Source organism: Urocitellus parryii, chromosome 6, assembly GCF_045843805.1.
Source record: "Urocitellus parryii isolate mUroPar1 chromosome 6, mUroPar1.hap1, whole genome shotgun sequence".
Taxonomy (NCBI): domain Eukaryota; kingdom Metazoa; phylum Chordata; class Mammalia; order Rodentia; family Sciuridae; genus Urocitellus; species Urocitellus parryii.
In genome coordinates, this window is record NC_135536.1 from 14,270,291 (window position 1) to 14,287,510 (window position 17,220).

Consider the following 17,220-nt stretch of genomic DNA (forward strand, 5'->3'; position numbering starts at 1 on the left):
CAATAGGGAACTCCATAGGAAAGGTGTAATATAAATTGGAAAAACACAATTGGAAAAACACAGTTATTTACAGCTTACTTCTAAGGAGAGATTGCTTGTCATTTCATATAGTCACTTACTTTGCTAGCATTTCTGGGAGTAATTTCAACTAATGTGATATTTCTAATAAAAACTGAAAAAAATCATTTAAATGAGGGATTGGTAGTTGAAATTTTATTAGCATTTTTAAGAAGTTGATTTGACTGTTACCTTAAAAGTAACATCAATTAAAAGATTATATTTCTTATTCTTTGTTTTTTTCTCTTAAGTACTCAACCATTTTAGGTTTGGAACAATCTTAGTGTATTGTAGGTAAATAGTCTTACTGTAAGGTTTGCATAAAATGAATAATAAAATGTTTAGATTTCTTGACACATAGCAAATACTATACTGTTGTGATTTAGATATGAGGTGTCCCCCAAAAGCTCTTATGTGAGACAGTGCAAGAAAGCTTAAAGGTGAAATGATTGGGTTATCAGAGCCTGAACCTAATCAGTGCATTCATCTCTGATGAGGATTAACTGGGTCTTAGCTTTAGGCAGGTAACATGTGGCTGGAGGAGGTGGGTCACTAGGGGCATGCCTTTGGGGTATGTATTTTGTCCTTGGTGAGAGAACTCTGTGCTTCCTGATTATCATGTCCTGAGCGACTTTCCTCCACCACACACTTCCACCATAAGGTTCTGCCTCATCTGGGCCCTGAGGAATGGAGTCAGCCATCTATGGACTGAGACCTCTGAAACTATGTGTTCCAAACTAAACTTTTCTTCCTTTAATTGTTCTTGTTAGGTCTTTTGGTCACATTGGCGGAAAAACTAAAATATACATTTTAGCTATTTTTATGGAAACTGAAAGGGAAAGTAACCCAGCTTCTAAAAGAGCTGATATAATACATTACTGAGCTCTCAGATTAGCTTACTGTAGAACTGAGTATCATTTCTTCATCAATGTTTAATTGTAAAGTCTAAAATAAGTCTAGCACTAGGAACAATGACCACCAGAGGTCTTCCTGCTTTCAGGCTGGACCTTGCTAACCATTATCTGCATCACAACTAGAGCAGTCTTTCTGAAGTTCAGATTTCATTATGTCACTTTTCTGTGTAAGACCTTTCAATTCATTCCCATTTCTCTCAGAATTCATTATTCACATGTGTTTATTGGGAGGCACTTGCTGTTTCGGGTGCTGGGGATAGACTAGTGAGTATTTTTAAAAAGACACATTACATATAAACTCACGAATTGAAAGTTGAGGTCTGGTCTTCATTAATGTAGAATTACTTCTGAGTTTATAAACCTTGGACTGAGGGCTGGCAGGTGTAGAACTCTAAACTGCTGCGCCTACAGGAGTGTCTAATAAGCAGTATCGTCTGTGCCTATCTTGGTCCCTGGGTCCTCTTAAGAAGCTCACTTTTTTCTTACCTGGATTTTTTTTCATCTAATCAACAACAGATCTTGCAAGTTTTTCTGTGGAAATGCTGATTTATCCAGTAGAGATTCTTCCTGGGCTGCTTGTTTCTGCCTTGAGTGTCCTCCTTGTAATGTAGTCTGTGGTGTGTCTTTACACATTGGTCTCAGACTTTGGTATATAAAAAAAAAAAAAAGCTCCCAGCAGGGTAGTCTTTTTTGTTTGTTTAATAAATCTTTTTTTTTTCAGCAGATTTTTATATTGGTGTATAAATATGCCATGTATAAATTTGCCATGATGAAACCCACAAAATAGTGGGTTTCATCATGGCATATTTATACATGCATATAACATAATTCAGTTTCCCTCCCAGTACCTCCCCTTGCCCTTGCCCTTCCTCTCTCTGATCTCTTTCCTCCACCCTAATAGTCTTCTTTTTGCTTTTATGATGTCCTTTTTTCCCCTTTAGCTTCCACATATGAGAGAAATCATTTGATAATTAACTTTGAGTCTGGCTTATTTGTCTAACATGATACTTTCCAGTTCCATCCATTTTCCTGAAAACAACATGATTTCATTCTTCTTTGTGGCCAAATAAGACTCCATTGTGTATGTGTATCATATTTTCTTTATCTAGTCATTTGTTGATGGATACCTAGGCTGATTCCATAACTTGGCCACTGTGAATTGTGATGTGATCAAAACGGGTATGCATAACTCTAAAGAATGCCAACTTTGGGTTTGCAATTGTAGCTCAGAGGTAGAGCTCTTGCCTTGTACTTGTGAGGCACTGGATTCGATCCTCAGCACCACGTTAAAAAAATAATAAAGGTATTTTGCTCACTTAGAACTAAAAAAAAAGTTAAAAAAAATGCCAACTTTAATTCTTAGATAAATACCAAGAAGTGTTATGGTCAGGTCATCTTATAGTTCTATTTTTAGCTTTTTGAGGAACCTCCATATTGTTTTCCTTAGTAGTTGTACTAATTTACATCATCACCAACAGTGTATAAGAGTTCCCTTTTCCCTCACATTCTTACCAGCATTTATTGTTATTTTTATTCTTGATGATTGCCATTCTAGCCAGAGATGGATTCTTAGAGTAGTTTAGATTTGGATTTCCCCGATGGCTAAAGATGTTGAACATTTTTTTCATATAATTGTCAGCCATTTGTTCTTCTTCTAAGAAGTGTGTATTCAGTTCATTAGCCCACTTATTGAATGGGTTATTTGTTTTTTTGGTGTTGAGTTTTTTTGAGTTCTTTATTTACTTTGGATACTAATCCTCTGTCAGAAGAGTAGTTGGCAAAGACTTCTGTTCTGCAGGCATCTTTTCATGCTGTTTCCTTTGCTGTGCAGAAGCTTTTTAATTGGATACCATCCCATTTATCAATTCTTGATATTATTTTCTATTGGAATCCTATCAATAGATGATTGCTTGTGCCTATATTGGCCATAGGGAAGGATGAAAGACTTAAAATAGCCAAAGCAATCCAGAATGCTGAGGAATGCTGCAAGTATCACAATGACCAGCTTCAGATTATAGTGTAGAGTCGTAGTAACCAAACCAGCATGGCACTGACATAAAAAACAACACACAGATCAATGGAATAGAAGACAGGCAGAATCCCATACAGCTAAAATCATCCAGTTCTTGACCTAGGTGCCAAAGACATACATTGAGAAGTCATCCTAATTAGTACATGGTGCTGGGAAAGCTGGATGTCTGTATGCTGAAGAATGCAAGTACATCCCTGCCTCTCACCCTGTACAAACATCAGCCTAAAATGGATCAAAGATCTAGGCATAAGACCAGAAACTACATAGTAGACTTTTCAGATTTGTTTCTTCTGAGTAATTTTCCACTAGAGGGTGCTAAGAATTGTCCTAGGCAATTTAAACACTGCCACTTTTTGGTGAGATGATGGGAAAAAACTTTGGCTGAGTCATGTAAAAGACTTTTAAATAGTATGAAGACTTAGTCATCATTTGTCATTTTACTCTTTTGTTTGGAAAGTATTCCTATTTAAAAAGTACGTTTGAAAGCATATGTTCATTAAATTGTCAAAATTGTCATTCAGAAAATTTATAATTTACCCACTTGCTCGTGCTTCAATGTAAACCTACAATGTTTCTATAAATTCTAGAAGTTAGATACTTGTGTTGTTTATGTCATATTCAAAAGATGATTCTGTATGAAGGTTTTGATATTGCCTCCCAAGTATAAATATAATTTTTATTTGTTATTGTTGTTGTATTAGGTCATATTTGCCAGAATCAGAGGGCAGGGATTTGGATTCATGTGACTGACTGCAGGAGAATGAGAGGAAGGGAGGTGGGATAGGTAGGGGAAGAGCCAAAGCCGGAGAGGTCTGAGCTGGGGTTAGCTTCAGCCTGAATCCATGGAAGTTTGGGGCAAGAGTCAGGAAGCAGGACTTTTGTGTCCAAAACAATATATTTTTTTGGATAAAATATTTAATAAAAATATTTGTTATATATTTATATAGTCATGGGCCACAGGCTGCTTGAGTGGAGGTGAGATAGGGAATGGTGGCATTTAACCTTAGTCACAGGCCACAGGCTGCTTGGGTGGAGGTGAGGTAGGGAATGGTGGCATCTAACCTTCCAGGGGAGGTGGATCCTGTCTACTTTAGGCCCTTTTCCAGGGAAGGAAGCCACCATGGGCCATTGGCCCTCCTGGCAGCTAGAGTGTAGGCGCACCAGTCTAGAGAAGGGCTCAGGCAGGGTACTAGCACTACCAGCATCCACTTAGGTGGTCACGGACTGCTGCAATGAAGACATGACCGTCTAGTTTGGCAAATAACTGGTTTGTTAAGATGTAGAATGATTTATGAATGTGCGTCTTGGTCTTCTTTGATTCCTTTTTTTTGTGTATTTTTTTAAAATAAGCATCTGTGGATAATTATCTCCTCAGTTTAGACCTCACAGTAAGACATGGTTTCTTTGCAACTTTTCTCTTCTTGGCTAAACCACAACTGTTTGTTTTTCAAGTCACTTGGGACCAAGGGTAAGAAACAGCCTGTGAATCTTACAGGTCCTCCATGTGGAGGTATTCGGGAGTCAGCCACAGCAGCATACACACACATAACTGCAAGCTGGTTTAATGTGTAGTCTCAGCTCTCTCTGAAACTTAAAAAGTACTAGAAGAAAGAGTACTGTGAAATTTGTCTTTAATTATTCTAGCTAATGCAGTATGTGTAAATGGAATTGATGGGTAGTTAGTTCCTTAACTGTTTTTGTTTTAACCTTCTTACATGTCAAGTCTTTGTTCAGAAGCTGTCACCATCCATGAGAAAATGTACTCATTTGTGTTCCTGATTCGACATATAATCATTTTTGACCATTAAAACGATTAAGCTAGTGAGTCAGGATGGTTCTGGTTAATTTAAAAACCAAAATTGAATTAAATCTAGAATAATGGCACTTTTATTATGCATCTCTTATCTAAAGAGGATATGAGTGTTTTTGTCTAAAACAAATGGACTACCTCAGCCTCCTTCAGAAAAATTATTGTCTGTAATTTCCTGTGCTTTTATGTGTCTTTACTTTTGGCATCAGTTTATTTAATCAAGCATCTTGTGAGTTCATAGTTTTTTCTAAAAACTATCTTTAATCATGCTTTTTACTTATTTATATTTTTATATATTTATATAGTTAAGTATCAATATATTTTGTTGTCTATGTTTATCTAGAAATATATATTTGTTTATATTTGTGTGTATGCATTTATGTAAACAATGTATTTGTGGCCTTATTTCCATAGGATGTGATGGATCACTCCAGACTGGTAGTGTATGTATACATATAATATGTATATATGTATGTGTATGTTTGAATAAATTACTATATATGTGTGCACACATATTTATGTTCACTTATATTTATGTATTATATAAATAGGTATGTTTGTACATGCATACCTATATAAATATTTATGAAATAAGTCTCTTTCTTTTTAAGAGGCTATAAAATCCTCAGTCTACCAGTGATGACCAAAAAGACATCTCCAAACTTTCAGGGATAAATAATTGAGACTTCTTTTTTTAAAAAACTTAGAAATTTTATTTTTATGATTTTACAAATCCTGACGATAACTTTAAATATATTAAATAGTATAAATTCTTCATTTTTACTTGAAAATTATTGAAATATTGTTAAAATATGAAAATACTTTTCATAGGTACAAGGGTGCAATTAAAGGTTTTTTGTTTTTGGTAGTGGTTTTAGGGATCAATCCAATGATGCAGGCTACGCAAATGCTCTACCACTGAGTTACACCCCTAGCCCTAGTGTGCAATTAATATTTCTTTTATAAGGTAATTTAGGAACACTGCCTCAGTTTGATAAATAGGTAAAATCATGTGCATTTTATTTTTAATGTGTTTTGAAGCTGACATATTTCAAAAACAGATTAAGGGAGTCTTCAAAGATGGCAAAAAAAAAAGAGAATTGGAAAGCAGAGAGGGAGGGAGGGAAAGGAAAGAGAAAGAGGGAGGTAAAGAAGGAAAGAAGGAAGGAATCCAGATTGAAGGGAGGTGCAGTAGGTCTTACAGACATCTGGGTGAGGTAGACATTGTAATTGAGTCTTGAATTTAACTCTAGGTAACCAAGAGTTTAGGCAAGAGAGAAAACTCTTTAGCCTGTATAATTTGTTTGTGAGGGCTGTATAAACTCATCTAGAATGGTGGCTTTCAAACGCTTTTGACTATTACCCATAGCAAGAATTAGGTTTTTTATTGCAACTCAGTGTAGGTATATTTATAAATACAAGTTTATTTTATTCATATGTGGTGTTGAGAATCGAACCCAATGTCTCACACATGGTTGGCAAGCGCTCTACCACTGAGCTACAGTCCCAGCCCACAAATGCACATTTTTTTCACTAATATTTAATTAGTGTTTGTCATTGGCCAAGCCCTATTCTAGATGCTTATGTTAACTTATTTGATTCTCAAACCATATCATGTAGAAACTATTACTATCCCCAATAAGAAAATTTAGATGTAGATATATTAAATATTTTGCCCAAGGTCACAGAGTTAGTAAATAACATATCTAGGATTTAAATCCATGCAATCTGATACCAGAGTTTGTTTGATTGTTTTGTAGAACTTTGAGGGTTGGACCCAAGCCATGTGTGTGCTAGGCAAAACCTCAACCACTGAGAAACAACCCAACTCTCTATTTTTCATCATTGTTCTGTACTGCCCCCTATTTCTTCCTCCCATGTGCTTAATTTGTTCACTCCCATGTGCTTAATTTGTTCACATTCATGTATACATATGTATGTATATGTGTGTAGAAAGAGGAAACAGAGGTTTAGTGAAAATGTTTAGTGCATTCAATTCTATTTAAATGTTTTTGAAAATGCTTGTTGGGTCCACTAAATCATCTACCAATGGATCTCATCCCATTGTTTGAAAAAAGCATGAGTTGTATAGAGACTTTTAATAAGCTTGGAAGTTCTTGAATAGCTTCTGTATCATGGGCATTAAATAATATCATGAGGATATTATCTTTGATCCAAAACCAGATATTCTTGAAAACACATAATTTTCTTTTTTATATAGTTTCTTTAAAAGGTGACACACAGAAAATTAAACTTCAGTTTCCTTAAAGTCTTTCTGAGTAGAACTTTGCTATTGCATTTGTCCAGGTGAGGTGCTTTGGTTAATCTGGCTTAACAGAGGGTAAATTTTAGAGAATTTCCCAGAATCACAATAAGTGTTCTTTTGGATTATGAAGTGTAGTCAGATGTTTCACTGAGTCTTCAGACGTATAATATTATGGTCAGTTTCACATGGAACTCTGTGTGTTTGTTTTTTTGTACAGACGGTGCTGCTATAATGCTAAAATAAACCTGCTCGGTGGCGGTTTTCTGGGCATTGATATGTACTACTCCAGTGTCACCTCCCTTGTAGGTGAGGCAGCTTGAAACTATCCAACAAGGATGCAATTTTTAACGACATAGCAAGTGAAATTTAGAGTACCCAGAGTATATTTCTTGCTTGGTTCCATATTTGGCATTTCTGTTGTGGGGTTAATGAGGTTCTGTGGGAGGCAGGTCAGTTGTCAGCTGGGAGCTAGGGCCCTTCACGAGTGGGGAAGATGAACATCCTTCCCCAAGTTAAATTACATGTGAGGAAGGGATGTGGCCAGGCATTATAAATAGTTCTTACACAGTTATGGCAGATTACAAAGCAGTGGCTGTATATAGATGTCACTATATTAAGATATTTTCCTGTTCTAAAATGGTGGTAGCTAGGTTTCCTAAGTTCACTTTAACCAGGGAAGATAGCCAAGACAGATTAAATACCAAACTTAGAAGGGATTTCTTCATGCCAGTCCATTGTTCCTCCCCAAAAGAGAACGAGCCACCTGTGGCTCAACACTGTGGATCTGAATTGCTAGATTCTTTTACTAAAGACCCAGCTTCGACCTTAGGTCAAAATCATGGGCTGAGAGGAGGGGATTACTGCTACAGCTCTTTCCCTAATCTTTACTTGTTTCTTAGCCTGCTTATTTATTTTTTCATGCCTTCAACATTGAGTTTTTACCAGGCTGCAGAATTACTTGCTAATGATACAAAATGAGTAAAATCAGACATAGTCAATGATTTTGTGAAATTCATAGCCTACTGTAAGTTAGATGATAAAACAATCCCACAAGTAAATATAAAATATCATTCCTGATTATTTCTATGATAGAGGAGTCCAGAAGTATAAGAGCCTAAAAGGGGGAGAATTATCCTAGTTGGGAAGTCAGGAAAGGATGTCAGAACAGAGGTCTGAAGGAGTTAGCTGAGGATATGGTGGGAACATGGAAAGAGAGGAAGAAGCCAGGTAATTGAGAAACTTAGGTTAAGGATGCTCTTTATCATGAGAACAATAGGAAAACAGTTTTTTTGAACTAGAAGGTGTGTATTTTTTTATCAAGTTAGATGACAGCACAAAAGACATGTTTATCAGATCGAAAATGAGAGCAAGCTGGGACTCATAGCTAGAAAGATGGATGAGTATGGTACTGTTTAATAAGATGCTGATCATCTGGAAGGTGGAGAAGGGTACATTCAGCTGTAGTTAGTAGAAATTCTCTCAAGTGACACAATAGATACTTGAGGTTAATCAAAGAAAGTGGATTCAAGTGAGAATCATTTCAAAAAGGATAGATATGTATTTTTAGAATGTTATTTTTTTTTACTTAATGTACAAATATACATTCCTTGCCAATCTTTGGATGTAGGCTTAAGACTTTGAGAATACATTCATTAACAATGGTTGTTTTACACAAACCACACTTGTAAGGCACCCTTTAAAATTAACAGTTTCAGATTCTTTTCAGTGGAGTGAGAACTAGACACATTTGAAGCAATCTGAGTAGAAAAAGATTTCCAAAATTTTCCCCCTTAGCCTTTTATAGTTGTTTCACCCACACCTAATTTTTCAACAGTTCCTTTCTTTTAAGTGTCTTGCTTTTATCTAATCCTTTCAAAGCATTCAACCTCATTATCTCTTTTCTTTCACATTCACATTTTATTGGCTTATGTAATATCTAATTACATTATGTAATAAGAATAACTCATACAAGAAGCATAAGCCTGGAGGACAATAAGTATCAGTGACTAGTGCAAAGCAAGAGGGCAGGAGCACGTGGTGCACTAGCTTACTGGAGGCCTTCCGTGTGCAGCCAGGGTGTTTCAGAGGGAAGGGGAGTGATTTCTGCTGGCTTTTTTTTTGCCCCCTTTAAAGCAGTAGTTTATGTCAAGTGAAATAGTTTATGTCATAAATTTGATATGAATCCAGAGTATGATGTGACTAGTAAGCAGTATACGTACTCACACCCCCCCACACATACACACAGTGCATACATTTTAAAGCAGCATTAATAAAAGTTTAAATGACAGAAAGCAGTGGTCTCAGGATGGATGTGCCATTTGGATCCTAGTGAGAGCACTGTATATAAGTTGAGCACTTTTTATTTTTTTGTGGGAGGTGAGGTACCGGGAATTGAACTCAGGGGCACTTGACCACTGAGCCCATCCCTAGCCCTACTCTGTATTTTTTTTTTTTTTTATTTAGAGACAGGATCTCACTGAGTTGCTTAGTGCCTCACTTTTTTTTTTTTTTTTTTTTTTTTGCTGAGGCTGGCTTTGAACTCACGATCCTCCTGTCTCAGCCTCCTGAGCCTCTGGGATTACAGGCATGCACCACTGCACCCAGCTTGAGCATTCTTAAGGATATAAACCAGGGCTTTCTGAACAATGTTTCTTTACCTTTTTGGACCACGACTGCTTGCTCCAGAATAATGAAGGTAAACATGTATAATTATGAAGTTTTACATGTGTTTAATTATCTTACACTGTAAATTGATTGCTTTTATAGGCAGTTTGTAAAAATAGTTTTTAACAAATTGACCTCATTATCATTTAATGCAAATGTTAAAGGCTACTTCCTAACATTTTTTATTTAAATTTTTGGAATAAAATGGAAGAGATTAGCTTAATTGTACTCAAAGTAAATTTTAGCAAAAGACTGTTTTTGCTTGGCTTAAAAAAGAAGTTGAAATTTGGTCTTGTTATTTGGCATGGCAGCACAAATGTCTTGCTTTATTTTAATTTGTTTTAGCTATTATAATGGCAAAAACTGCTAAAAAGTTAATTCATAATGATATTCGTGAAAAATGGAATAAGAGTCCCACATTTGAAAAAGCAAACCAAGAAGAGTACTACTCCAGGGAACCAGAAATCTCTTCACGTTACTCCAAACCACTAGGGTCATCAGCAAAGACTGTCAATATTGTACAATTTTCACCAAGAAGAACAGAATCACAAATCCACACTTCAGTTTGAACAGAGTAACTTGCATATCTACAGTGTCTGGGGAAATTTATATAGTTTCCTTGATATAATTATATATTCTGAAATGGCTACTTGGCTAAAAGGTTTTTGACAGCATCCAAAATGGTGTCTGTAAGGCCTTGAATTGAAAGATTTACCTTATTCAGGGTCACAGATGTCTTTTAAGCTAAGACAGGAAGTGATCCTTTCTGTTATTTTTTTCTTAGAATGTACTTTCTCTCAATCTCAAAATAAGTAGAACTCTACTCAAGTTCAGTTAAGAGCTGCAAGACTAGTGAATTCCATATCCTGTTTTGCTCTGGACCAAGTATCTTGAAAATGTCCCAGATCTAATGAAGTTGGTTGCCGTCACAGCAATAGACAAGACTTCTGTGAAGATTTCTTTTTTTTAAATATTTTTTTAGTTGTAAATGGACACAATAACCTTTTATGTTGTGCTGAGGATCAAACCCAGTGCCTTCCACATGGGAGGTGAGCACTCTACCACTGAGCTACAACCCCAGCCCTCTGTGAGGATTTCTAGTACAACATTTGATACCATTGCATGTGGATGCAGAAATTAGAGTCACACTAAGGGACGAAGACAGTCTCTTCACCCCAAGTAGCAAACCCAGATGTGCTTCCAGGTATCTCTGTTGGGGATCCATCCAAGCAGGAAATGCTGTTTATCTTATTCTTGGCCAAAAGAATTTTCACCATCAGTAGCCTTTGCAGTTTCTAAAACATGTTTTCAATATTGGATTATGTAATAACATCAGCATACATGTAATGAACAAAAGCTAGCAGTTGACTGCACTTAAAGCAGTCAGTCATCTAGGTGCAAACAAAAAGGAATTAAATGAAATAATATTACCATCAATTCCAGTTTTGGTGGTCTCTGTTTTAGGCAGTTCTGGAAAGGCTGGCATTGTTCAATAGGACTGTTTCACTTTCTCTCTCTACTCCAACCTGCAAACAAGCTTAAACAGATGAGGAATGTTCTTCAAGGCCTCTTCAATGATTGTGTGTTTTCTTCCCCTTGGCAGTATGATAAGCAGCCCAATGGGTGCTTCAGAAACAAGTCTGTTTGGAGGCCACTATGTTTTAGCTATGCAGCCTGCTCCCAAGTATCTGATTGTAGGGAATGTTTTAAGGCATCTGAATTTTATTGACATAAGCATTCACTCACAGTTGTGTTGTGACAGCAGTACTGTAGCTTTAGTGTTAATCATGGCAATTCTTAAAATAAAAACTGAGGAATTGGGAATTTCACTGTCCCTCCCCCACTCCTGAAATTTTCTGATAGATTAATATAATTGTGTTGAATGGAGATGTGGTCTTTAATTTGAATTATTGGGAAACTTCTGGACATCATCAAATGGCAAGGAGGATAACCATATATTGTTAGACTTTGTGGAGTGAAACATGGTGTTATAGTTTAGATTTGAATGTCCCCTAAAAGCTCAACTATGAGAAGTAAGGAAGTTTTAGAGGTCAAATGCTGGGGTTATGAAAACCTTAACCTAATCACTGCATTAATTGACTTGAATGGATTAACTAGGTAGTAACTGTAGGCATATGGGGTGTGGTTGGAGGAGGTAGGTTACTGTGAGCATACCTCTGGGATATATGTTTTGTCCCTGATGAACAGAGCTCTCTCTGCTTCCTGGTGGCCAAGTCTGGAGATGCTTTCCTTCACCACGCCCTTCTGCCCTGATGTTCTGCCTCACCTTGGGCCCAGAGCAATCTGTGGACTAAGACCATGAGCCTCAAATAAACTTTTCCTCCTCTACATTGTTCTTCTCAGGTCTTTTGGACAAAGCCATAGAAAAGCTTACTGAAACACATGGCAATAGGATGATTTTGTATTGTTTGAAAAATTGTCATTAACAATCTATACTACCTCATGCTTATTTGGAATAAAATAGAATTTTCAAAGGAGTAGGGAAGAATTCAAAAAAAAAAAAAGAAAATTAATGCACCCATAGAACACATCAGTGAACCTCCTAATGGCGAGAGGTTTCAAAATCTTATTACTTTGAGATTGGCATAAGGAGTAAGGAGATGACACGATAGTTTTTAAAAACACTTTTAAATGATCTTATGCAAGAAGGGTCAGTATTCTTTTTTTTTTGTAAGTTCAGAGTGTGGGGAAGGACAAACAGATGAGGATTTAAAATAGGCCTCAATATGAAGAACATTTTGTAACATTCAGAGCCCCCGTCAATAAGATGAGGCTACTTTGCAAAACTTTCTTGTCCTAAAAGTAGTCGCTAGTGTGTCCATCCCACTGCTAGAATACCTCACCTGGACTGTGGCTTTCCTGCAGTGTCTGGCTCCTTATTTATTGCTGATAAAGTCATTCACTTAAGGGAAGCAGTTGGAGCTCAGCCAAGAGAGACACTAAGGAGGCAGGCTCAATGGCAGGTGCCATCTTGGGCAAGTGGGCCCATCTTCCTCACTTTAGTTTCTTCATCTTTGAGATGGATGTCATTGTCCCACCACCTTTAGGTATGGTCTAAGAATGGAATGAGTTACTATATATCTAAACTGGCTGCTGAGTACTCTGTTGTTAGGTGCTGACACCCAGCAGTCAGTCAGTCACATGTCAACACCTGTGCTGAAGAACAAATATGAAGGGTGGAAGACGCAGAGCAGCCATGTTTGAGAGGGTGGATGGACTCTGTTAGTTCTGAGTACTGTAGCTCTGGAGACTGGATTCTGGGAGGTCCAGTGGTATCCCGCATAGCTCCACAGCTGCTTAGAGGACTTTGCTTTCTCTCTAGATTATGTAGTGGCTTCCTTTGTTGAGAAGTGTAGTACACATCATGAGAGTATTTTCCAGCTTTCTTTCTTTGCGTCTGGATAGAGATACTTTTTTCACTTTCATACTTAAATTGATTTGCTAGGTTCTAAAAGTTGTCATTTCCTATTTTGTTCACTTCCACCTTTCTGAAGTCTCAATCTACAATTATCATATATATTTACAATGAGAAAAGGCACAAGTCTTTGTCAACTTTCTCTCTGTCCTAAACTGTGTGCAGTATGTTTATGATACTGGTTTTATTAAAATCCAGGTTCCTGGCACTCACGAGGAATTATTTTTTATTCACTAGGGTTAGGAGGGTAGTCCCTGGAATCACACTGCTTGCTCTCAGTCAGCTCTGCCACTCCTTGCCCATGTCTTTTGGCCAGTTCGTTAGCTATTCTGAATCCATTTTCTCATCTGTGAATTAGAATTGTTAAAGGTACCAGCTTCACTGACTGTGGCGAGGATTAAGTCATTCAGTATGTGGAGAGGGTTTAGTGCAGAACTTGGCATAGTCACATCCCTAACAAGTCCTGGCTCTGCTTCTCCTTGGGATTAGTCCGTCTAGCACTTGATCCATGGTGTATCATGTGTCAGTGCTAATCTAGTTCCTGAAGCACTGAATTGCGTGGCATACAGAGGACCAGAGCACTTCTTGTAAAGTTCTCTTGTTCCAGTGGGTAGATGGCAATAGAGTTTTGGAAGTTTGGACCGAGAGGGTGTGGAAGCAGTGCTCTGGGTCACAACTGGGCTCACCCATTCCATTTTTCACAGTATTAACTGGGGAGGGGGGGGGGAATTGGGGATGTCCCTCTTCTCTCCCACAGGTTTGTTGTTGTTTACTTGTCCTTCCTCCTCCCTCTTCCTTCCCTGACTCCCTCCCCTCCCCCCATTGTCTAGGCAAATAAATGCAGAAACCTGCTCTGCCCAGCAAGGCCCTAGCCCCTGCACTGGAGGAGTGGCACCACACATTTACTGTGCCTGAAAGATCCCTTACTTAGGAAAGTGGCCTGGTTGACCCAGTAAGCCATGAATTTCTGCCCAGAGATATGAAGGGGCTTCTCTTTATATTGCTTGTAATTTAGGGCCTTTTATGTTTATTAGTTCTAGAGATCTTCTTTGTTTATAACATCAGATTATGTTCCTTTAGGTTGTTTTTTGGAGGGATTTTTTGTGGGGTTTTTTTGGTCAGTGAGCAGGAACATTTGAGGGCCTTTGATTTGTGTGTGTATAAGATTCTATTAAGAGCTGTCATCCTTTCTCTGCATCAGTAACAAATATATATATGTATATGTACATATAGAGAGTGTGTGTATACACACACACACACACACACATACACACACACATATATTACTTAGAGATTTTATCTTTTGTCTAAAATGCCCTAGTTGTTCCAGAATTGGATTGTGGTTAGCTGACCATAATAACAGTTAGTTTCCTACAGCTAAAAATATTGAGGAGAGAGAATAACATTTAAAGAATAAAAGCGTAACCTTGTCAGCTGTGGCTGGATATGTAATACTGAGTGCTAGACCTAGAAGTTTATTAGGTATGAAATTGAAGAATTCTAAAGATCTGTTTGAAACAGTAACAAGGATACTTTTCTTTTAAAGAGTATTTTTTGTGCATTAAATAAAAATTTTCATAAATTACCAGTCTGCCTATAATGCATTTTAATTCCTTTTTTTTTCTTTTCATTTTCAGCTTATGGAAAAGTATTTCTAGTGCGTAAAATAAGCGGCCACGATGCTGGAAAGCTGTATGCCATGAAAGTTTTGAAAAAGGCAACCATCGTTCAGAAGGCCAAAACCACAGAGCACACGAGGACAGAGCGGCAAGTCCTGGAGCACATCAGGCAGTCGCCATTCTTGGTGACTCTGCACTATGCTTTCCAGACAGAAACCAAGCTTCATCTCATTTTAGGTAAGTGTCAGCTGTCACACTTCTCATGAGAACGTTCTCCTCAGGCCTTGAGTTAGAACCTGCAGAAAGGGCAGCACTTCAGACTTAGAAGAAATGATGTGTGTTCACTGTCGCTCTTCTTTTGGGGGACATTTCTTGAACATCACAGATGACTCTGGATTTGAGACTTCCCAATGGGAAGAAGTTTAGATGCTTAAAGCCCACGTTGCGTTGTAATCTTAAGAAACAGTGGTGTTGTTAGGAGGAGCCATCCTGGCCAGTGTGCTTCTGTTCCCTTCAAGAAGCTGAGTTGCAAAGTGGGCCTTGATTTCAACCCTAGATTGGGGCTGTCAGGAGGACACTTAGGGAACAATAATAGGAAAGAAATTTTAAAAAGAAAGGGAAAACTTCTGTTCCTAGAGATGCTTTGCATTTCCTAGTGGAAAGCCTGCAGATAAAGGGAGCATCCACCCACCTGCCACGCCCACTTCCCACCGGCACGTTCTGAATCTTCCTTTCCCAACTGGACCTTTGTTGATGATCTTTGGAAAAGTCCTCAGCACACGTTGCCAGGCTGCTCTGCAGAAAAGCTGCATTGTTTTCTGTTCCTATGAAAAGCAAAAAGGAAATACGGTAGTGCTTCTAGCGTTGTGCTTTGCCATCATTGATTATTGCCACTTGGTCCTCTGATGTGTTCACATCCTCCTAGAACTGTGGTGAGGTTGGAATTTCACATAGTCTCTTTCTCTGGAAACTTTAGCTATTTCTTGAGTGTCTATTGGGTGTCCACTGTAACAGGAATTGTTCATGGTGCCAGTGACCCTCACAACACCACAGAATCCCCTCAGTATGCACATCAGAGTTCTAGAAGGTGCATTCCCTGAAGTTACATATTTTGTGTAAGGTTGAAAATTAAGGTTGGGACTCAGACCTGACTCCTTTCAAAGTCTGTCTTCTTGTGGCCAAACAGTACAGTCTCTGTTCTTCTATTATTAGTGGTTGCAAACAGGGTTTTATATAAATTTAGCAATTATATTAAATGTTCTCATTTTGGAAAGTAATACTTTTATTGATGATGCCTAAATTTGCATTCACTTTTTCAGCTATGAAGTTATACTTCAGGCTCCCTGTGGAATGCTTACCATCAACTAACAATCCTGAATCTTCTCTATGCACAGTCTCTCCTGTCCTGTCACAGTCCCTGTTAATGTTATACCTGCCTATTGTTCCAATGAGTCAACACACGGCCCTCGGCCTGCCTTGTGTGTGTATCTATACTGTATGTTATTGACTGATTTTTTTGTTATGTATTTTTTTAGTGTCAGTAACAGTGTTGTAAGGGATAGAACATTTTCATACAGTAGCTTTAAATATTTTTCACAGTGAAAAACACAGAATGAAAACAGATATTCACATGGAAAATAAATAGAAATAAATACCTGTGCTTGAATTTGGGCCTGAGTTTATTTGAGTTCTTCACCCAAGGAAGGCTTAGGAGGTCACTGAGGGCTGTTTAAGAAATGACTGTCTCATTTGAGCTTCCCTCTTTAAATCATGTGAAGGTTACACGAGCCAGGAGCTGTAAGCCCAGGAGCTGTGACCCTGCCCTGCGGCTGCACCCCAGTCTGCCTCTCGCCCTCCTCCTTCCTCTCTTTTGCCTTTCCTCTCTCCCTTCTTATTTTATTCTGGTATGGTAACTGTACTCAGCATGTTTTTTATTATGTATTCTGAATAGTGTCATTTTTGTAAATCATGTTTTTAATTTAAAAGGAGAGGAAATACTTTGTATCTGATTAAGAAGCAATAGTCCTTAATCATTTTGCTTTTTAGCTGTTAGCTTTTCATTATTTTTGCTCTTTGTCAGTGACCCATAAAGAAACAGATATAAAACAAAACAAGGAGACCTGTTTCTGTGCCGCTCAAGAGTGGAATATGGACTAGGTGATGTGTTTGTTCCCTAACCTGGCAGTGCATTAGAAAGCAGGCCCTGTCCTAATAGATTCACTTACCAGTTTCTTTTTGTACATGTTTAAAGTAGCTGTTAAATTTTAAAGATGAAAACCTTTCAGAAATTTAGAACAGAACTTTTAAAGACTATTTTTATGGTTTAGTAATTATTTGTAGTGCTCTGACACACATTAGGTCATTTTTTCAAATATTCAGCTATAACACTTAATCTCTGACATAACAGAATGTCACAGACTGG

General features: G+C 37.7%; 1 protein-coding gene across 1 annotated transcript in view; it reads left to right on the forward strand.

The window, feature by feature from the left end:
* The window catches only part of Rps6ka5 (ribosomal protein S6 kinase A5), a 174,146-nt gene that overhangs the window by 71,309 nt on the left and 85,617 nt on the right, over positions 1–17,220 (forward strand). The window contains exon 3 of the mRNA XM_026394225.2: positions 14,817–15,035. Coding sequence (XP_026250010.1) covers positions 14,817–15,035 — 219 coding nt within the window. The remainder of the gene's footprint in view (positions 1–14,816; positions 15,036–17,220) is intronic.